This window comes from Nannobrachium achirus (genome assembly GCF_963921795.1).
Source record: "Nannobrachium achirus genome assembly, chromosome: 15".
Classification (NCBI taxonomy): Eukaryota; Metazoa; Chordata; class Actinopteri; order Myctophiformes; family Myctophidae; genus Nannobrachium; species Nannobrachium achirus.
In genome coordinates, this window is record NC_137822.1 from 16809888 (window position 1) to 16833599 (window position 23712).

General features: G+C 42.2%; 1 protein-coding gene across 1 annotated transcript in view; it reads left to right on the forward strand.

The window, feature by feature from the left end:
• Nucleotides 1–23124, forward strand: part of rfx3 (regulatory factor X, 3 (influences HLA class II expression)) — a 30131-nt gene extending 7007 nt beyond the window's left edge. The window contains exons 2-17 of the mRNA XM_080743782.1: nt 2184–2293; nt 3114–3205; nt 6396–6567; nt 7774–7839; nt 9598–9779; nt 10423–10542; nt 12003–12130; nt 15329–15450; nt 16894–17009; nt 17532–17686; nt 17791–17888; nt 18345–18494; nt 19623–19831; nt 20881–21034; nt 22372–22414; nt 22701–23124. Of these exons, the coding sequence (XP_080599908.1) occupies nt 2189–2293; nt 3114–3205; nt 6396–6567; nt 7774–7839; nt 9598–9779; nt 10423–10542; nt 12003–12130; nt 15329–15450; nt 16894–17009; nt 17532–17686; nt 17791–17888; nt 18345–18494; nt 19623–19831; nt 20881–21034; nt 22372–22414; nt 22701–22987 (2199 nt within the window). The 5' untranslated portion in view covers nt 2184–2188 and the 3' untranslated portion in view covers nt 22988–23124. The remainder of the gene's footprint in view (nt 1–2183; nt 2294–3113; nt 3206–6395; nt 6568–7773; nt 7840–9597; nt 9780–10422; nt 10543–12002; nt 12131–15328; nt 15451–16893; nt 17010–17531; nt 17687–17790; nt 17889–18344; nt 18495–19622; nt 19832–20880; nt 21035–22371; nt 22415–22700) is intronic.
• The last annotated feature ends 588 nt before the right edge of the window (nt 23125–23712 follow it).

The window sequence follows — 23712 nt, forward strand, 5'->3', positions numbered from 1 at the left end:
CTTTCCAGTGTAACTGCTGGCATTGGAGATTATTGTTACAATACTCTGTGGAGAGGAAGAGCTATTCTGGGAGTTTTCAATCATGTACTGGGTTAGAGAGTGTTTTTTAGTTTGTTTGCTTTTACATGGAAAGCAACATATCTTGCCTTTCTCACACTCCAAAATATATCTCCTTTCTCTCTATATATACCGGAACAGTATCTACGTTGCTCATAAATTTGACATTCCACGAATTATGAATTCATGTTGGTTTGTTCTGCTTTCTTGCTGTTTATAATTTGCTTTCGATGACTGTCAACCAAATACCTAGATAAGATATTTCATAAGGTCCAATCTTCTCTAAAATGTGATTGAGGAGAGGAAATGACAGGCAAAATGTTGTCCTCTCTCTGGCTTTTGTTCGTCTGTGTCTCTGAGCATTTGTTCAGTGGAGCACCGTGTTTAAGTGGGCCACAAGGGAGTGCCCAGTGCCTCAGTGGTTGTGTGTTTTGGGGAGGGGTGGGGTATGTTATGATGCAGTGGCTTATTTTTGTATACCCAGGAAGTCACTCTTTTCGTCCATTGGACCTGGGCTCATGGATTGAGTCATCACTTTCAATTTGGCGTTCCTCTGTTGGGCATGTCAAGTATATAGTACTCAAGTGGTTAAAGCTGTCGAACCATGTAGAATAGGAAGGTGTCCAGGCGAGGACACCACAGTCTCCTGTTCTTTTCATTTTTATTATGGTAAGGCAGCCCATCCACTAATTATTTTCTTGGATTATAATTTATGGAAATTAGAAAACACAAATAAATTGTAGTAATGAGTATCAGTGCTAGTATATCCTGATTATGCTGCTGTCCTGCACATTAAGATGCCTTTGCAACCAGAGTAATCAGACATGTCTTTGTAGTCTGACTAAGATTTCAAGGGGTTATGCAGGCTAGGTCTGTTTGGAATGAGAGAACTGAGTTCAACAAAACATCTTTATGATATTGAAGATTAAGACAGGAGGCAGGCTGTCCCTGGTGAGATTCAGAGCTGTTATGAGACCCAGGTTAATTAACCAGGAGAGGTTTGGTCATGGAAACTGCGATGGGGAGGGGAGGGACACTTAACTTTGCAGAGAATGAGAGGTAGGTGGGGGTTATATACATTATTAGCTCAAAACATGATTCTTATATCATCACAGTTGATGTCTCGAAATGAAATCTCTGATAGACAACAAAGCCTGCTGCTGAGGTATTAAGTAAACAAACTAATGTAATGATTTTGTAGTAACACAAAGTTTTTACATAATGTTGGCAATTTGCGGTCATTAAAAAATAAACAAATTAATCTGAAAACATTGCATGTCACGAGCTGAAAATAAAATTCGGACGACTTTATTAATCTAACAGGGGTGACGGGGTGACTTTGGCAGAGTGAACCGAGGGGAAAAAAATAAGCTATTTGGGGTTTGAGGTTAAATATTAACTTGTTTTATAGCTGTGAACATGGAAACAAGAGCGTGTGCCACTGATGCATAAGGCTCTCAGTACATTGAGTACCAAGGCAGAAATGCGTGCTAGCATTACTCTATACAGCAGCTTTAGTGACATTGTGTTGGGGAAAGCAGACAAGTCTTTGAGGAAACATTGTGTATTTTATTATAGCAGCATTATGTGTTCATCGAGGCATTAAGGCTGTTTCGTGTCTTGACCTAATGAAATCATAGAGGCTATTAATTATGACTCTGTATTCCCCATAGAATAATTAAAGAGGTTTTGTAAGAGAACTGCATCACTCCCAAACAAAGAAAACAAGTGGTGCTTCCAGGTCACCTACTATATCCATAATCAAACATCAGCTGTACAGATACAATCAAATCGATACTCAGACTCAATTTGGCCTACAGTATATTGATTGTCTTTTGATATATTGGAGCATACATAACATACTGTAATCTCATTAGAATTTAAATTCAGCACAGTCAGAAGAATATAAAATGCATGCAGGTACTGTTGATGTCTAATAGATAATAATGAACACATCTCTGGCCCTGCTAAATCACCCATCTACAGTCCTTTTTTTCCAACTGAGACCACCAAGCACTGGGATATTGGGGGACGAAATAAACGAAACATTCTAAACTTGGTGTAATTGACTTACTGTGTTGTTTCAGGCCATCATTTAAGGCTAGTGTTTTTTCTGTGTCATTCAGGCGCCATGCAGACACCGGAGGCAGGCGCTGACTCCACCTCCACTGTCCCCCTCCAGACCACCGTGCCTGTCCAGTCTACTGGCTCCACCCAGCAGGTGCCTGTGCAGCAGGTACTGTGTGTGTGTGTGTGTGTGTGTGTGTGTGTGTGTGTGTGTGTGTGTGTGTGTGTGTGCGTGCGTGTTTGTCCGTGTGTCCGTTCTTACTACCCAGTGAGCACCGGAAATAGTTTTTAACATTTCCATTTTTGGAAAGTGAGGACTAAGTTGCGGTCCTCACTAAATTTAGGGGTTGTGTTAAGGGTTAGGGTAGGGGTTACGGTTAGGGGTTAGGGTAAGGCCACAGGACTTGCATAAAAATGAATGGAAGTCAATGTAAAGTCTTCAGTATGTAGCAAAAACAAGTGTGTGTGTGTGTGTGTGTGTGTGTGTGTGTGTGTGTGTGTGTGCGTGTGCGTGTGCGTGCGCGTGCGCATTTCATTTCATGTGTTGGCAGTTTTGTGTGCTGTCCAAATTTGAATACTTGTTAGGTCTGGGCAATATGACAAATTCATGATTATTATCAAACAGTGAAACTAGTCTAGCAGATCTAAAGGAGTAAAAGTTAACAACGCATCGCAAACCTGTTTCTTTTCCATTAATTAACCTACGCGAGCAGGGTCAAGGTTCAAGGTTGTACATTATTTGTTACATCTTGTGGATTAAGATTAAGTCGCTTACTGGTTCTAAATATCGGTTTTGATATATTTTTGGTTAATTGCCCAGCCCTAATACTAGTGCTTAATGAATTGAATACAGAGGACCACACTGGAAACAAACCCTACGGGCTTTTAGTGTTATCCTTTTAATAATCGTTGTAAACCGCACCTCTGTACAATTTGCAAACTGTTAATGAAGTATTCAATTAATCAATCAATGCTCTGTCTTTATTTAGCAGACCCAGACTGTTCAACAGGTTCAGCACGTTTACCCAACACAAGTGCAGTATGTGGAGGAGAACAATGGCGTCTACACCAACGGCACTATGTGAGTCAATCTGTTAGCCTAGGCACATGTTATCACAGTGTCTCTTTTCTAAACTTCATTTTGTACCGTTCATGCCGCCCACACATGACAGAGGTGGGAGTGGGTTGAGGGATTTGGGGTTTGCGTGTGGTTGTGCTCGGTCACCTGAAAGATGATCAGAAGTATCTGTTAAGTGCTGCTAAGTCTGAAGCTGTGCCTGGCCTCCTCTCCTGGGAATGACGAATGGTGTGACATACACACACACCACTGACAAACAATTTTCGTCCCAGGGACACACACACACACACACACACACACAATCTGACCTCAGCCGCAGGTAGAAAAGGTCATGAAAGGGCACTGCCAGACAAAACTGGATAGCTAAGAACCGGACATACAAACCTCAAACACATTTACACAACAACATGATCATAGGCAACTAAAACGGTGGTGCATTGTTGAAATTGTCCAAATGGACCGTATGTGATTATCCTTACCCATTGTGTGCTAAACAGGTTAAAAAACAACGAACAGTTATTTGTAATGTTTTGTAATGGTTTATTGGAATAATACCTATTCTTCTTAATATTAAAATAATTTCCCACAATATTCTTATTTACACCTTATTTAAAGGAAATAAGAAGTACAATTGTGTCCTACGCACTTTTGATTTATGAATCTCAAAGTGTCTGTGTACACATGGACACAGCTTAAAATTACCCTTTGCTCCTGGAAATCATTCAGATTGAACCATGGAAAACAAAGGAGAGTCAACTGCACCTATAACCCCGGGGAAATTAAATGCACACACAAAGTCCTCTTTTATGTGGGCCTGCTTGTCTGCTGTGAATGGAAAATGTAATGACACTATCTACTGTAGCTTTCGAGATACATAGAATAGCCCAGGTGACAGTGGGCACTGCAGAATGTGGTTAAGAGATTATACCTGAGCATACCTGACCTGTCACTATCAGGCGTTGACACTAAGGTCTCAGAGGCACTTGACCCATGGGTCGCTGCAAGCAGAAAGAGACAGGCGGCATGCCGCGATTGCCGCGGCGAACCTTCTCTGGAGAGAAGGAGATTGATCCTGCAAACAGATTCACATTGATGCTTTGCGCGAATGAAACCCGCTGATTTATAACTAGTTGCAGCTGGCCTGGGTGCTGTTCATCATGTCTTCAGCTGCATAAAGTAAGCTGGTAGATCAGCTATTTTCAACAGAGCTTGCGCGTGTGTGTGTGTGGGGAGGGAGGGACTTGGGGAGAGGGAGACGGACTTTAGTCCTGTTCAAGAATCTAAAGAAGACAGACATCTCGTTATGTTTCTCAAAATGCGCACCTGCCCGGTCGGGCAAGCCGGTAGCAAAATTCTCCTGCCGGACCTTTTTTTTTACTTGCCGCGGGCAGTCGGGCAGGCATTAGTGTCAACCCCTGACTATCAGAGTTCCCTCAGGGAAAGTCCCTTTAGTGAGGAATCTCAGAGTGGAGAGTACTTCTACGGGTAAAGGTATGGCAGGGTTACGTCACAGTGGCACACCTCTTAAAAACCTTTCTTGGGAAATAAAAGCGACTTATAAGCCACTCACCATCATGACTAAAAGACCCATTCCTGTCTCTGAAAACCTGTTAGCTTTGAAATGCACAGTTGACAGCGTCTAACAATAAAGCACAAGCAAAAATTAATGTATAATGTATTTCACGTATGGGTGTGGATATTGATTTAAATACGCACGGCTGTAAAGTGCCATGGCATTATGCCAAAATGTCACAAAAGGAGTGCAGTGCCTGGCTCACTGGCAAGGCAAGTTTATTTGTATAGCACATTTCAACAAGTGCTTTACATAAATCATTAAGCATTAAAACATGAAGACACAGTCCACAATATGACATAAAAAGCAGGAAATGTAGTTACTTGAAGAGGATGTATTCTTTGTTAAAATAACTATTAAATGATTCCAGTATATTCAGATAATAGTAATCATTGCTATAGAGTGTTTATTCAGTAGCAGGGCTCACTCCAGCGCTTTAGAAAAATACGTTTCAGTTTCAGCTAATCTCCGGCGCCGTTGGACCGGTCGCTGCCAAACTGAGCGCACACACTCCCTGGATGCCAATTCAGAACCTCTGCCCCACATTTTTCACATGGGCCTGTTCTAGCGCCACCAGGAGGCCAATTTGTGCAAAACTACCTTTTGGCCAGTACTCCTACAGATGATTGTCCATATTCCATCCTGATTGGCTGAGATTGGCTTTCAAAGTTTGTAAGATTGGTAAGTTTTGAACAAAATGCCTCAAATCACTAACACGGCGTGCAATTTTTGTGAAATTGTGCACGACACATTCCCACTAGGCTGAGGAAGAAATGCCACTTCAAACTTTTCAAATCAGCCTCATGGTGGCGCTATAACAGGCCGCCTGGCCTGGTGGAGACCTGTGAGCACTGCTTCTAGTTTTATTTTCCGTTGCTGGGAACATTTCCCAGCTATGTTGGCCAGTCTATTATGGCCTTAATACAGACACCACAGGTGACTTGCATTGTCATGGAAACTATACGTTCACCAACAGTGAAAACCTGCATTCCAAGAGGCCAGAAAATAGCACAGCTAATTTGCACAAAGTAGCAATCAAAGTGCCATTTAAACTGGACAAGTCAAGTGGAGCCTGACTGATGCCAGAGTCAGTAAATCTTGAAATCAGTCAAGATAAAATAAAATAAACAAATAACACATGATATGAACAGTCCTAGATAGGGTGCTGTTAGAGAGGGGGTAGATGTGTGTGGTCTAAATGGAGAAAAAAAAGAGAAAAAAAAAGAATAATGGCATTTGAAAATAAGTGCTTTGTACACAATGAATCAATTAACAGAATGAATAAAAATCACTAAATGGATAAACGGCACTTTCACTAAAACCAATGTTACTCCTAACACAAAATGCATATTTATGCAGTGTGCACACAAAACCCTTAAAAAACAACTAAACACAGTAACATAATACAATAACTTATTTTACTGGTATGAAATGGCACAAATAACATGGCCAAAATAGGGACGCCTGGTTGAAAGTGATACGAAATCAGGACACGTCGCATAATTGTCACGTCGATAATTGACACCTACGGTATATCGGCTGTAAAGTAAAGCCAGTATGGGCTGTAAAGGCATGGGGTCTGGGAACATTCTTCTAACTGGAGGCATTTCTTTTGAACAGAAGGACCTACTCGTATTCGGAGCCCCAGCTCTACAGCCAGAACAGCGGGGGAAGCTACTTCGACACACAGGGCAGCTCGTCACAGGTGTCCACTGTGGTGACATCTCATGGCATGACCAATAATGGAGGAGGGGGCAGCGGAGGCATGGGCATGGGCCTGGTGGCGGGGCAGGTAACCAGCTGCTGCTCTAAGGGGGGCGACCCTGGCCTGTCGCAATTATTTCACAATCGCCTAATTGCAATTTCCACGTTGATAAATGTTCCTACATTTGGCAATATTTTCAAAAGATTGCAGAAATGGCAGATCTGCAAGCACACCTCGTTGTGAGCTTGTAGAGCTTGTCCATTATTGCTTATAAGCATATTTAAGTTATTTGTCATATCTGCTCTGTGGAGGTTTTGCTTAACTCATTTGCTGCTATGGCCGAGGAGCCCGAAAAAATCCCGATGTACGGCCCTGCCATGCCCGAGGAACCTGAGAATTTCCCGTTTAAAAAAAAGAAATGGCATGATAGCAATCGCGAAATTGCATGGTTAACCCCCATATAGCAACCCCATCTTTCAAACATAGCAGCCATCTTTGTTTACATTTTAGGAAAACATAATGGCTGCTATCTCATGAATGTCTGAACGGATTTCCACTCAGATTTTTTTGTGGACACAGGTGCATTATCTAGGCATGGGTGTGCATGATCCGTGCACTATGAATTACATGGAAGTCTATGGAGACGGGCATATGAGAGTACGAAGGTATTGTTAAATGGCAGCAAATGAGTTAAGAAGCCTACTGTAAAAGCCAAACGGAACATTTATTTCTGTTCTGATGTTCCATGCCAAAGACAATTAAATTGTTCATCGCAGGGTTCCCACGGTCATGAAATTCCTGTAAATATTTTGAAATTAGAAAAATATTTTTCCAGTACTGGAAAAGTTTTGGAATTGATCAAGGGTCCTGGAAGGCCCCTCGCTATGCATTGTCTACAAATTGTCAAATATTAGAGGCAGAAATTGTGAAAATAGCTGATCTACATGCTCACAACGCCTCGTGTTGCGAGGTGTTGTGAGCATGTAGATCTGCTATTTTCACAATATAACTGGGGAACAAAATTCCCCAGTTAAAATATGATTATTTCAGGGGTCACAGCCTGAAAAGGTTGAGAACCACTCTGGCATACACTACCTGTCTTTGGGCATTGCGCATAGGAGTAAGCAACTTGTTATTGAGCTCAATTATTGTTATATAGTCCTGGAAATTGGGTTAAATATTCTGGAAAGGTTTTGGAAATGAATTGGTAAAAATGTGTGGGAACCCTGTAATCGCAATTATTTGCATGACAATGAGTCGTCAAGTAAAATGTTGTTATGGTGCCGACCCTAGGCCTACCTCATGGACAACTCTGTCCCTCACCCGGCACCACAGACCACACGAGCGTCCCCGGCCACTGTGAGTACGGTAAATGCCTTTCTGCCTTATTCTGTCTCACCTGTGAACATCATTTGAATTTAATACACAGGTCCTTAAAGGAAACAAGCCCTGACTGGCTTTTAGCATTCTATTGTATAAATATGTGGTACCGTGCCTTGTTCTTGCAAACTGTTTATAAAGTATTCAATCAGTCAATTTCCTGTTCTTGATTATAGGCTTTCGACAGTTGATTGAACAAATCAGTTATATTATTTTAATAAAATAAACATTTTTTAAATGATGAGGTCGCAATACATCAGGGATACATGGTGATTTGGCGGGGAGTAAAAAAGCCGCAGCGGTGAATAACAGCATTCAATAACAGCATTCAATAACAGCATTCAATAACGGCATTCAATAACGGCATTCAATAACATTGTATTATCAATTTATATAAAACGAGACTGTGATAATAATCTTTGACAAAAATGTAGGGCAATTTAATCGATTATAAAAATACAAATATATGTTGCGCTGATTTGTTGATATTCTTTTGCTGGTGAAAGTGTGCTTTTTAACAGTTTCTCTCCTTTTTTGCCAAGACTTTCCTGTAAAATTAGCATTATTTGGAGATTTGTTGAAATCCAAGAGTTTAGGGTTCTGCTATGCTTGGGTTTAGCTGTGCTTGCTTTGGGGTCTATCCTAGGTTGTCCTTATTTTTTCTAGTGGTTAGCAGTGATGTATTTCTACAGCAACTGCTTATTTTTTTTTCCTTCCTTTGTTTTCCTTTCCCTCTTTTTCCATTTTGTTATCCTTTGCTTGGTCTATCAGATTGAAATGGCGATTGAGACGCTCCAAAAGTCGGAGGGTTTATCCGGTCAGAGAAGCTCGCTGCTCAACAGCCATGTAAGTCGCCATACGAGTGCTTCACCTTGCCTTGTCTCAACTTTGCTAAGCTTGCTATTTCCTTGTCTCACTTTGACTTCCTTCTTTTAGCTTTTATGGTTCCTGCGTCATTTCCCCCCCTTTGTTTAAATCGCCATTATTATTTGTTGAAATGTGTTGCTGTTCTAGGGTTGCTTCTTTTGGGTTGCAGCGGATAGCAAAAGGGCTACTTAGATTTTGGGTAGAATGGATTATCCACATGACCCCGAGCATCCCTATTCTGAGCATGTCATAATAGGCGAACATTTGTTGAAAGTGGCAGATCTACAAGCTCACGGCGCACTGTGAGCTTGTAGATTCTTTATTTTTGTAGCCGGACAAAAGCGGTCCAGGTATAGTCGTAACTCGGGTCAGTTTCACTAAGACTAGAGCAGGGGTCTTCAACGGGGGATCCGGGACCCCTAGGGGGTCCTCAGAGCTACTACAGGGGGGCCTCCGAATCTTAGTGATAGATCATTCTTTTAAATCAACAACTTAAACCCTCGCTTCCCTATTCTGAGGAGAACCTTAGGCAAAAATAGCAGGTCTACAAGCTCTCAAAGCCTCGCAGCGCAAGGTGTTGAGAGCTTGTCGATCGGCTATTTTTGGCAAATAGGTTTGGTGTAGAGGTAAAAAAGATCAGACCAAGTACAGAGTGAAAGGTCAAGTTACTGTAACTAAAAACACGAATCCCACATAGACTGATGACAGTGCTGTCAAACAAGTCTATGAATCTACCTATCTGCATCACACATTTATACAATATGTAGTGGGGGTCCCTGCTTCATCTCCCTCTCAGCTAAGGGGTCCTTGGCCTGAAAACGTTGAAGACCCCCGGACTAGGGGGTTTAAGTGGTTAATGTTCTCTTCCAGCTTCAGTGGCTGCTGGACAACTACGAGACGGCTGAGGGAGTGAGTCTGCCACGCTCCACGCTGTACTGCCACTACCTACGCCACTGCCAGGAGCAGAAGCTGGACCCTGTCAACGCAGCCTCCTTCGGTAAACTCATCCGTTCCATCTTCATGGGGCTCCGTACACGCCGCCTCGGCACAAGGTAAGAATAGACGCCTAAACATCTGTTCTGTGAAAAGATGTTCCCATCTGTTCTTCTCTTCTGTCCCCATCTCATACTCCTATTGATGCAATATTTCCATCCTTGGGATAGTTTTATCTTTTGCATAGCTCACATTTACTCTGCCTCATCTGTTATATATTTTGATGTAGATCGACATTTATTGTGGGACATGGCAGTGCCGTGTTAGAATTTAGAAACGGGACAGAAAAATAAAATAAAAATAAAAAAACATTTATACCACTTTTTGTGGTCACATGTTCAGATACTGGATTCTGATTGGCTTAAAACAGTGGTAAATCAGTCAACAACCTTGAGTTGGCCCACTGTTGGTATTCTGAAACAATTAATGATTGTAACTAAATAACCTTGCAAGTTACAACTGTGTTTTCTTTCATTTATATGGTAAAAGTGGTAGAAAAGCAATTTACCATTCGAGGGTCGTGGGTTGTTAGCTGATTTACCACAACCCTGAAACAGTGGTAAATCAGCCACACAACCCACTCCCTCTCATGGTAAATGGCTTACTTTTTAGTAAACGTTAGTTTTGTCAGATGTGGGGTGAGTGTCTGTGGAGGATAATGTCATCTTATAGTGAGATCTCACCCCTGCACTGTGTCTACAGAGGGAACTCTAAATACCATTATTATGGTATCCGGGTGAAACCAGACTCTCCTCTCAGCAGACTACAGGAGGACATCCAGTACATGGCCCTGAGACAGCAACCTGTTCAGCAGAAACAAAGGTACACACACACGCACGCACGCACGCACGCACGCACGCACGCACACACGCACGCACGCACTCACTCTGTAATCCTGACAAATCTTCCATGTAAAATGCGCAGTGTTCATTTAATGTGCAACATTGTTTTCTCACTCAACAGTATCTGCACATTTCTAAAGTCAATTTAAGGACTTTTTAATACTTCTAAAATGACAAATTGAACATTGGCCAAATTGTCAAATATTAAGAGGCAGAAATTGAACCATGATAGAACCGTGTAATAGAAAATGTAATGCCTCAACTCATTCCCTAGCATCCCTAGTAGCATCCTTTAAAATCACCCTGAAAAACCACTTACAGGCGGCAGCCATTCGCAACTGGCAATAACAAACCTAGCCCCGCCTCCCCTGACCCTCCTTTGTATTTACCTACTGTATATATGTTTTGCACTGTTTATTTTATTTTTATTTACTTTTTTTTTTTACTATATCTACTGCATAGTACTGTGTTCTATCCGTCTGTCATTCAATGATATATGAGAGGGGTCCCCAAATTAAGGCCCGGGGGCCGGACACGGCCCGCTTCCACATTTGACCCGGCCCCCTGAACAATGACGCAAAAAAAAAAAGAAATGTTGCTACTACAACCTCACTTTGCCCCAGTCATAGAACGTGAACGTGAGCCCCCCAGAACGGAATAATGGCAAAAAGGTTGGGTAAGACTAAGAGAAAATTTTATTCAGAATGCAGGGTATTTAACCCGCAGTGGACACACGATTATTTTTTTGTTCAATGCAAAGAAAAGGCTGTTTGTCTCATCTGTCAAGACTCAAAGAATACAATCTGCGCCGGCATTATGAATCCCGTCACAAAGACAAGTATGATAGCTTGCAAGGCCAAATGCGAGCAGACAAACTCTCAAAGCTAAAAAGTGGACTGTTAGCTCAGCAGACTACATTTGTACGCCAAACTCAGCTGAACCAATCGTCAGTTCGGGCCAGTTTCCGTGTTGCTCAGCTGATCGCAAGCGGCGGTAAACCTTTCACTGAGGGAGAGTTTGTCAAGAAATGTTTGAATGTTGTTGTGGAGGAGGTGTGTCCCGAGAAGAAAGATGTCTTTAATGCTGTGAGTCTGTCGGCGAGTACAGTCACCAGACGTGTTGAACCCCTGCGATAGGCACCCCTGCGATCGTCACACTTTTTCTGTTACAAACTGACCCTGGCCCCCCATCAGAGAAGGGAAAAGTTATGTGGCCCTCACTGGAAAAAAGTTTGGGGACCCTTGCTTCAATGGTTTCCTATGGAAATAAGGTTATTCTTTTCTAGGATCTCCTTTTAGTTGACCTTGTGCCAGTGAACTGTACCGTCATGAAACTGTACCTTTTCCTATGCAAACTTCTAATAAAGTCTTCAATCAATCAATCAATCAATAGTGCTCGTCAGGGTGCCACTGTACTAAGGTGTGAGTGATGTGGTTTCAGGTTCAAACCGGTGCAGAAGGTCCTCCCCAGTGGCTCTGGGGAGAACTACTCAGGTGAAGGCCAGCATCCTGCCAGCGCTGCAGAACAGGTCATTATCGCACAGAGCCAGCACCACCAGCAGTTCCTAGGTCAGCAGCCTTTCTCCTTTTATGTGTGTATACCTGATGGGGCATTAACGACTTGTGATTTTTGCAAGTCGACTCGACTCAGTAAAAAGTCGAGTTGAAGTCGACTTTATCGTTTGACGACATCGTCACATCACACGACCCCCCAATTATTTGGGGGGGTCCCCAGATGATTAACTTAATGGGAAGCATTGTTTTCTCACTCACCTGTAAACAAACCAACATAAAGTTTAAGTGTATAGAGCGTATCTTCACATTTCTAAAGTGCCAATTTAAGGACTTTTTTATTACCTCTAAAATGGCAAATTAAACATTGTCCAACTTGTCAAATATTTATGAGGCAGAAATTGTGAAAATAGCAGATCTACATGCTCGCAACGCCTGCCATCGCGAGGCGTTGTGAGCATGTAGATCTGCTATTTTCACAATAGAACGTTTTTTTTTTATTCAACTTCGACTTCCGACTTTCTCTGGTGGGAATCGACTTGTGTAATGAAGTCGACTGAGTCGACTTGTCGACTTTTTAGTTAATGCCCTAGTGTATACCCGATGCTTCCTGTGTGTGTCTTTTTGCTCTACATTGTGACGGAGACCCCTCTCTATGTCTTTGACTTTGTAATGAAGGTTAATGAGTTGAGCCGGACTGTTGCCAAGTTTGTGGATTGGATCACGCTTTTTGAGAGTCCTAAACCATGGATTACTTTTGTTTTGACTGGTATTTAGTTTAAAAAAAAACATTTACGGTTTACTTTGTGCAGTACCGTGCACAAGGTAAAGTAGTACAGTGAATCAGTGTATCAGAGTATTTGGATGCCAGTCTATGACGTCAGTCCTCTATGTAGACAGCAGCAACTCGAAAGAGTTAAGCCATGATATAGCATGATATTTTCATAAACTGTGGATAGACAGACTTGTGCAATTTATAGATGCTCTTTGTAAGATTGGTCACACTTAATGGGTGTTCCTTATATTATCTAGTTACTAGATGCACTTTATGAGTAGGTAGTTGAGGATGTACTGCATTTGGCAAGAACGAAAGTTCAGTTAATTTATTTATTTGTATAGCACATGTAGACACATGCGTAGGATGAAATATCTATTTGCAATAAAAGAGCACTGCATGCAAACTTCTGACAAACCTTATTAGATTCATGATTCATCTGGTACCTGATGATGGGTTCAGGATTGAACCCCTACATATTATATTTAGAGAAAGTTGTATACAAAATAATGCTGTCATTGTGTTTAATGTAGGTTATTGTGTTATGTTATTTGTTCCTATATCGTAGCATAAACATGCAGCTATCGGGGTAAACAAAAAAGCATCTCAGATTTAGCTGGTTAAAAGTAATAAAACAAACTGAAAATAGATATCCAACCTAAAGCTAAATGCCCACCAGAAAAGAAAAGCTAGATTATCTGATGTACATTTTTTTCCCTTGCAGTAAATATGCAGTAAATATCCTGCCCTGTCTGGAGCTTTGTCATGGCTTTTTGCTAAATCTCGCAAAGCGGTACACAGTATGTCTAGAGTCATGTCATCAACATGAATCTGTCACATTTAGCGCCACCTTCAGGCCTATTTTTTAAACACATTCTTGGACACTTCTCCTACAGATGTTGCCCTAAAATCATGCAAAGCAGTATACAGTATGTCTACAGTCATGTCAACAACATGGATCTGTCACCTTAAGCGCCACCATCAGGCAGATTTTTACATGCGACCTGACAGTTGCTTATCTCCCGATTGTCATTGTCCACTAGAGAGAGAAATGTCTTGGTCATCACCGTTTTTCTTTATTTCTATATGTTGCTTGCTTCGCTATGTCTATGCTGCTGTGTTTGTTTCATCTGACTTGGATTTATATCAACCATCAATCATTCAAAGATTGAGGAGGACTGTGTCAGCATGACTGACTGGATCAATAGAGGTCCTTTTAGCCTGAGCTCACACATCAACGGGATAAAACCCACACTGGTTTCATCCAAACGCTCATGGACTTATGAGAAAAGACCAACGTGTTGTTTCTAAAGACTTACTGATAAACAATACATGTCTGAAAAAAATAATCTCAGAAATAGTCTGGCTAGACTGAAAGCAGATTGAACTCTACATGACCCGTCACTATGGGAAGGAGTCAGACAAAAGGAGAAAAACCAGGACCAACAGTGGTTCGATTTCTGTGATGTAAGGACAGATTTTTTTTAATGTCCTTGAGAAAGATTTCAGAAACTCTCAAGCTAAAATGTGAGCAATTGGAATTGAAGCCACCGAATGAGAGAGTGTGGAGAGAAATGGGGCTGTGGTCATATAAGAGCCTATATAATTATTTAAGCAAGTGGATTGCCAGCAGTACTCACTATAACGTACTATAACGTACTATAACGTACTATAACGTACTATAACAGTACTCACTATAACGCTGGACACTCTGAACCACATATTTTCTTTTGGTGATACTTAAGCCTCCTTGTCTACAAACCTCCTCTCCAAACATTTAAATGCTATTAAAGCTAGGGCTGCACGATGTATCGTTATCGTATCGTTATCTCGATATGAACATGCGCGATGTGCATATCACATTTCCCCAGCATGTACCGCTCAGACAATGAAGGCATACGTTTTTACACTTGCCCAAAATGTACAGCTAAGGCCAGCCAACCACAAACTTTTCCTTAGACAGACAGCCGAAGCCAACCAATCACAAACATCCCCTTGCCGAGGCAGGAAACATAACATGCATGCTGCTGCAGTTCACACAGCACAGTTAGCACCTCTGAGCGGCTGGGCGCGCAGCCACGTGCACTGACACAGTCAGTCTGTCTAACACTGGTTTCACACACTGACCACAGCACGGAGAAATGAATGAGGAACGAGTTTAGAATGGAGGATGTAGAGCGATCATGTCATCATGTGTTGCGTAGGTCACGCCGTCCTCTTTCTATCTTTTCTTTTCCTCTGAAACAAAAGCAACTCAAAGACTGTAGCCTAGAATTCAATGAGTAGTCATTTCCCCATCAAAATGAATTGACTCCACAAGCTTACAATACAACGAACGAGTCGCCGGCGGCTCTATCCGCGAGACCGCGACGCTGTGTGCCGTATCTTCTTTGCAATTGTTCTATAAATTACCTTTTCACTTCATCAAATAACTGAAAAGCGTGTTTTTTGATATGAATTTCCTTGTTACCCCTCAACAGATGCATCACGAGCGCTGCCTGACTTTGTGGAGCTGGATCTTGGAGACGAGAGCAAAGCAGACATCAACATCAGCCCAGAGGACGTAAAAGCCCTTCAGTGTCTTTACAGAGAGCACTGTGAGGTTAGAGAACCAGAATCATCTAATTTACCATGTAACAGTTAAGCACAACAGGAATTGTTGTGGTTTGACTGACATGTTGCATAATGTGACACTTCATAACTTAACACAGAGTGTATAGGACACTTCATAACTTAACTCAGAGCGTATAGAACACTTCATAACTTAACATGGCATCCACAGGCTATTGGGATATCATCTGTATCCTGACAGTGAATAATAATGAGGACTCGCTCATCCGAGAACAATTCCTGACTAAAACTATAGGACACATCCCAGATAATTACTCTGGAGAAAGGGAGGCAACATGAAATCAATCTTGTGTACATCCACGTTTGCCTGCTTGCTTTTACCATGGTTCAGGCTTAAGAGTGCAGGGTTAACAGGCCGTTTTCATAGCTGGTATATGGCGAGGGTGACATAGATCTAGGATGGGTGATTTATTAGGGTGATGTCTGATGGCAAGAAGCTAATCGGGTACCAAAGAGTCCTGGTGACCTGTTCTTGATTGAGCAGCATTGTCTCCATGAAGAGGAGAAACATGGTGTTCCTTCATGAAAGACAGCTAACAGCCATTCCCCCTTAGCAGTGAGGAAAATAATAGATACAATCTTATCCTTGGATTGGAAGGGATCAGCAGAGAATCAAGACTGAAGGACAGGAAAACCTCCTGTTCAGGCATCTTGAATAAAACGGTGGATCTCCTGGGGTTGATGAATAGGAGGGCTTTTATCAATGTCAATTGGGAAGGTCTATTGGGCTTAATCCAGGCTATATGTGGATCACCATGACATGACGTTGCTCTTATGGGTCCATTTGGTTCCAGAGTTAAGTCCAGTCCATTTAGGCTATGTCTAGACTATGGCATTCAGGCTATAACATTGTAATGTTATGTTTGTCCTAGTGACAGTATTCCACATTACTTTTCGCTGTTTACACTGTCCTAAGATTTCTCTCCATACAGTCTGTCCCCCTGGTTGCACTGTAATGAAGTAATGACAGTCCTTTATTACAGTGGTTCTCAAAGTGGATTTCAGGGACTCTCTAGGTTCCTTTATGGGAGTCTAAATTGACACACAAGTCTAGTGTACAAATGGAACAGTAACGGGTCCATTTGGTTCCATTTGTACACTGTCAAAGTTAAGGGGAGACCTTCAATTGTCAAAGTTTTGAGAACCACGGCTTTATTATATCCTGTCCCCCAATGTCCCATGACGTTTCATACCCAGCCCCAACCCCAAAACAATATCATCAGAATGATGGTAGGAGGTAGGGTTGGGCGTACCTCCTGGGAGAGATTTGCACTCTACTGAGTGCATCTTTCTAAAAAAATTATGAAAGACAGTTTGATGAAAAAAAGAGAAAATAGTCAAATCAGCTGTCTGATCTTAGTGGAGCCCATCACTGTTGACATGTCATTGAATGGTAAGTGCTGGTTTGTTTCAGGCTATCCTCGACGTGGTTGTCAACCTCCAGTTCAGTCTCATCGAGAAGCTGTGGCAGACATTCTGGCGTTATTCACCCTCTGACTCAGTAGAGGGCACCACCATTACAGAGAACAGGTCAGCTCCATGGATAACTGATGGTCATTTATCAAACTTCTTATGACAGTCAGGTTTTAACTGACAAATAACACGTTGTATTAAACTGGACGTACTTCAAATTCATTTGTGAAATAATATCATAGCTATTGGGCAAAAACCTTATATTGCTATATTTCATTAAATATTCATGCTCTATTTTATACAACCATGTTGCCCAAAATAACAAAATCAGTCTACAATGTATTGTGATGTGTTGTTAGCTTGTAGATCTGCACTATTTCCAAAGTTTCAAAGTTTGCCCATAATAGGGATGGCAGGTTAAGTCTTTCGTTGGGTTTTATAGTAAATATGTAACCAATGAAAAGTATTAACAAGGGCTTGTGACAAAATAATAACTACATTGGATCTATTGGGTCTATTTTTCCCGAGAAGTAACGGTTTTGTACATCCGAGGTTTCCACCCTGACCCGACAGCTATGATCATGTATGATGGGTGGTATGAAGAGGCCTGTATGTAACGCTGGTTTCTTGACTGCACAGCAGTGTGAGTGAGATTGAAGATCGACTGCCCCGCTCACAGCTACTGGAGCTGTGCAGGAACGAGGCTGTGCTAAAATGGATGAGCACATGTGACCATCTGATGTACCAGGCCCTTGTGGAGATCCTCATCCCCGATGTCCTCAGACCCATTCCCAGTAAAGTCTCATTTATGAAGCAATGTTGCTTGTCATTTTGGCGTGATTCATTTTGAATGTCTTTGCATTGTTTTGATCTTATTCACCATTTTTAATTTCCGCAGGTGCCTTGACTCAAGCCATCCGCAACTTTGCCAAAAGCCTGGAAGGTTGGCTGAACAATGCCATGAATGCCATTCCACAGAGAATGATTCAGACCAAGGTACAGTACACACTGTACACAACCACAATATATCTTTTCTTTTCACCATATTTTCTGTTTTCTCTGAACATACTGTATTGAAAGAGCATTTTTCTTCACAAAAGATTAATTTGATGGTTAAAGGAGCTATAGTCAACTTTTTCATTGTAGGGCCGACACTTTGTTTACATCCTAGTCTATAGACTAGAATGTAAACAAAGTGTCGGTCTGACAATGGCCAAAATGATTATTTTATCATTATTTTACGCTTTTTGTGGTCATTTTTGAATAGAAACACATATATGAAGCTTATTTTTTATAAAATATTTTCGAAACATTATTTTTATTTTAGCATCCGTTTTTCAAGAAAAAGTTGACTATAGCTCCTTTAATATATCAGAATATTTCTCACTAGTTGGGCCTTTTCTACTTAATATTGACATAACATTTTGGTTTCTATGCGTGGCCCATGCTCAGGTTGCTGCTGTTAGTGCCTTTGCGCAAACCCTGCGCAGATACACATCTCTGAACCACCTGGCTCAGGCAGCACGCGCTGTGTTGCAGAACACCTCACAGATCAACCAGATGCTGAGTGACCTCAACCGTGTGGACTTTGCTAATGTCCAGGTCTGAATTTCTGTCTTTGCTTTGTTTGGCTTCCTATAAATCATCTGTTCACTCTGTCTTTCATCCCAAAGGACAGCTTATGTGTACTGTAGCCTATTAGCCCCACTAGGATGCCATGTTGTGGGCTTTTCCTCTAGCACCACCCTTAGGAAAAAAATGTCTACTGGGCTAAAGGCTGAATTGCCATTAAACTGGCATGCTTCCTGGAGGACTAACAATACTCATTTTGCTCACACCATGGCCTTTAGCGCCATGCGTAAGCCCAAATATCTCACTTGCACACAATATGAAAACAAATCTAATGGGCAGATTGCAGAATGAACCCTATTTTGGCTAAATGCCAATTGCACACATTTCATCTCAAAATGTTACGGGAATATATGCCATGACCCTTGACGAGCACATTCCTGCTCCCTGGAGCATTAACCCTACAGATTGTGGCATCCCTGTGGCCTTTCCTCTATAGCAACCCTAAAGCTAGAAGTTCCACTTGGGTATAAGAAGCAGAAAGTCCCTTGCTGTTTTGTTTAGTTCATATTAGGGCATACACGAATAGTGATTTTTAGTATTCGAATTATTCAACCTCAAAGTATTCGAATAGTCGAATATTCGACAGGACTGGCCAAACTGTCAAATATTAAGTAAGCAAGAGGGGAACATTGTGAAAATAGACGATCTACATGCTCACAATGCCTCGCAACGATTTTCACAATATTTATCTACAGAACCGAGTCACATTAAATGTTATACCTACAATTCCAAGTGCTTGTCAGGGTGGGGGGTCCCCAGTTCAAATATGTTTATTTTGGGGGTCACAGCCTAAAAAGGTTTGAGAACCCCTGGTATAAAGCATTAACAAATTCATTCACCGGGGGCATTGACGACCCATTCTTATGACTTCCTTTCTAGCCAAGCTTTTTAAACTATATATTTTTTAAAGAGAAAACAATAAAAAGAAGCGAATATTCGACTTTCGGTGAACAACGTCGAATAGTGACTTTGATATTCGAATAATCGAATATTTGGTGAATGCCCTAGTTCATATTATATCTCAGCCTCAATCCTTCACTGTTATGCCCTGTTTCCCCCGTTTTGAGCTGTTTTTAATTCTCCTCTCCATGTCATTAGGAGCAAGCATCGTGGGTGTGCCAGTGTGAGGAGGGTGTGGTGCAGCGCTTGGAGCAGGACTTCAAGGCCACACTACAGCAGCAGAGCTCCCTGGAGCAGTGGGCCGCCTGGTTGGACAACGTGGTCACTCAGGTCCTCAGGCCATACGAACACCGGCCCAGCTTTCCCACTGCAGCGCGACAGTTCCTGCTCAAGTGGTCCTTCTATAGGTCTGCTTCTGACTGGCTGTGCACACGTCGTGACATGTCAAATTCTGTGCCTGTGATTTGTTCCCTGGTTGTCACTGGTCCTCAACGCTGGGGTCCGGGGACCACCAGTGGACTGTTATGGGTCTGTGTACAAATATAACCAAACGGATCGTTTGGTTCCATTTGTACACTCTCAGAGTTACATTAATACTGACAATTTTACATTGTAGATTGGGGTCCCAGAGATATCCTATTCTTTCAAACGGGGGTTAATTACTGACGTAGATGAAGTGTATTGACGATAGGGCATTCACGAATAGCGATTTTTAGTATTCGAATTATTCGACCTAAAAGTATTCGAATAGTCGAATATTCGACAGGACTGGCCAAACTGTCAAATATTAAGTACGGTAAGCAGAGGCGAACATTGTGAAAATAGCCGATCTACATGCTCACAACGGCGTTGTGAGCATGTAGATCTGCTATTTTCACAATATTTATCTGCGGAACCAAGTCACATTAAATGTAATACCTACAATTCCAAGTGCTTGTCAGGGTTCTTCTTATGACTTCCTATCTAGCCAAGCTTTATAAACCATGAAGAAATATATATATACAGTATTTTTAAAGACAAAAAAAAAAGCGAATATTCGATTTCGGTGAACAACGTCGAATAGTGACTTTGATATTGGAATATTTGGTGAATGCCCTAATTCAGGGGTTCCCAAACTTTTTTGGCTCAGGGCACCCCTATGAATATAATTTTCATCCAAGGCACCTCTACATTATATTCATAATTTTAACTCCCAACACCTTATATTTATGCCATATTTTAGCGAATATGTTGCGAGGAAAACGTTGAGATAACAGCCATTTTGATTAAAACTGACTGAAAATAACTTTGTACTTCAAGTTTAAAATGATACTAAATATTTGTGTCCAAATGAATTCCAAATATTATCAAATTATCCCGCGGCACCCCTGGACTGCCGTCGCGGAACCCCAGGGTGCCCCGTCACCCACTTTGAAAAACCCCTGCCCTAATTGACGACGGTGTGTTCTCCTCTCAGCTCCATGGTGATCAGAGACCTGACCCTGCGCAGCGCCGCCAGCTTCGGCTCCTTCCACCTCATCCGCCTGCTGTACGACGAGTACATGTTCTACCTGGTGGAGCACCGCGTGGCCCAGGCTACCGGAGAGACGCCCATCGGAGTCATGGGGGAGGTACTGTATGCCTGTGGCAGGTTGCTCTTTCACCGCGTCGCTCCTATGAGGCGAGCCGTCTAGAACAGGGGTCTTCGACGTTTTCAGCCCGCGACCCCCAAAATAATCATAATTGAACTGGGGACCCACCCCACCCTGATGAGCACTTAGAGTTGAGGAATTACATTTTGTATAACATGGTTCTTTTGTGAAAATAGCAGATCTACATGCTCACAACGCCTCGCAAAACGCGAGGCGTTGTGAGCATGTAGATCGGCTATTTTCACATTTTCTGCCTCTACTATTTGACAATTTGGCCAATGTTTAATTTATCATTTTGGATATATTAAAAAGTCCTTAAATTGTCACTTTAGAAATGTGCAGACACCTCTATACACTTATACTTTATGTTGGTTTGTTTACTGTTGAGTGAGAAAACAATGTTGCACATTAAGATAATCATCTGGGGACCCCCCAAAATAATTTGGGGACTCCCGACCCACAGGTTGAGAACCACTGGTCTAGAACAGGGGTCTTCAACTTTTTCAGGCCAAGGACCCCTTAGTTGAGAGAGAGAGATGAAGCAGAGACCCCCACAACCTCTTCATAGATTCCATAGTTTCATGGTGACAGCACAATCATCAGTGTATTTTGGATTCATGTCAATTTGTGTTTTCATATATTTAACTACTTGAACCGTCAAAATGTAATGAACTTGACCTTTCACTCTGTACTTAGTCTGCTCTTTTTCCTCTCTACACCAAAGCTCTTTGCCGAAAATAGCCGATCTACAAGCTCTCAACGCCTCAAGCTGCGAGGCGTTGTGGGCTTGTAGATATGCTATTTTTGGCTAAAGTTATCAGAATATGCTAGGGTTCAAGTGGTTAATATAAAAAAGTCAAAGTTCTATCACACAAAGATTTGGAGGACCCCCTGTAGTAGCCCTGAGGATCCCTTAGGGGTCCCGGACCCCCTGTTGAAGACCCTTGGCCTAGAAGACTTTGAGTCTGTCTGTGTGTGTCTGGGGCTAATATCGCAAACCACCAGACAGATGAGTGCCATCTTGTGCACGGTACCAGTACTGCAATAATCCCCAAATATTTTTCAATCTCTTTGACATCATGACACAAGGTAGTACTGATGTCATAGATGACTGACGTCAAAGACTGGCCACACGATCCACAATTAGACCCCGACTTGTTTATTCTACATCACAACATGGTTCCATTTCTATCAACAGCAATTTCTGGCTTTCAAGTATTAAATTACATTTTCAATGTTCCTGTTTCCTTTGCAAGACTATTGTAATGTATAAGAAATGTAATGTCAACACCATTTTGTTTCTTTTTGTCATCTAGTTTGATAGCCTCAACACCCTGTCTCCGGATAATCTTGTCAAAGGTATGTGGCTGCGTTTAATTGTTAATTATAAAGTTATTGTCATATCTGTGTGCGTATGTATGCCCTTTTCTTAAAAATGTATTGCAAAGACAACGATTGGATGATCTTAGAATGAATTGGCCTTGAAGGGGAAGAAAAACCATACCATAAAAAAAGGTTTCGTAGTGATTATTCTTTCAATTACTCTTTTGATTTATCGGATAGTGTTATATTATTTATATGTAGAACAAATCGCTGTGTAGATCTGCTATTTCTGAAACCGTGACCCGTGTCCTGTGTTGTATAGACGACATCAGTGACCTGGACAACAGCGACCTGGAGGACGACGTAGAGGAACTATCCGGAGAGCCTTCTGCCAAGCGGGAGAAGACGGAGCAGGTGATCCAGGTGATCCAGATGGTCTCTGCGGAGGAGGAGGTGTCCCATCCTGTGGTGGGGGTGCTCCAGCAGAGTGTCCTCCACGCCCTGCCCCAGCAGCCCCAGGACCACGCCGAGCACATCCTGACCCCCTCAGCCGGAACCCCCACCATCCGCCACTGCAGCGCCACGGGCAACACATACGCCTCCGTCTGAGGGTACGGCCAACCCCCTCGATGGCCTGTCTTTTTCTCTCACTCTCTCTACATATCGTTCTCTCTCTCTCTCTCTCTCTCTCTGTGTGTCTTAGATATTTCCCTCACTTTCTTGTGCGCTTTTGTCTGTCTGCACTGGCGTGGCTGGTCACAGTCTCCTCCGCCCTCTTCACCCTTATCCGCGGAGGAGTGTTGAAATGACGATACTTGGGATAAGATGAGCCGTCAGCAGCGTCTGACTGCTAAAACCTCTCCCAAGAGTCTGTGCTCTGTTAAGCTGATTTATACTTGGTTGCGCGGCGCCACGCGCAACAAAGTATATCAAGCCCTTTACAATGCAACAGCCAGAGGAGGGAACCTGAGAGAATGGGTGTAATTTGACCCATACAATGCTGTCTGAACAGGCATATGTCACTGGCTCTATATATCTATTTATACAAGGTTTTATGTTGTTGTCATTTTTAGATGCTCTGTAGTGTAGTAGCCTGAATGTGATGAGATTTTGACTTTTTTCTTTCTTTTTTTTCGGGCATGGACCAAAAACAAAACAACAAGAGGAAGCCTGGCGATGGGAGCCATCTTTGGCCACTATACAGCTAGGCTTCCTGTCCTACAGTGCCGCGTTGCAAGAGCAGAAGGAATGTCAGGGATTTTATGTACCTCGGCTTTATCATAGTGCCTTATCCTAAATGCAGCTGTCCATGTAATCCTGACTGTGTGTGGTTC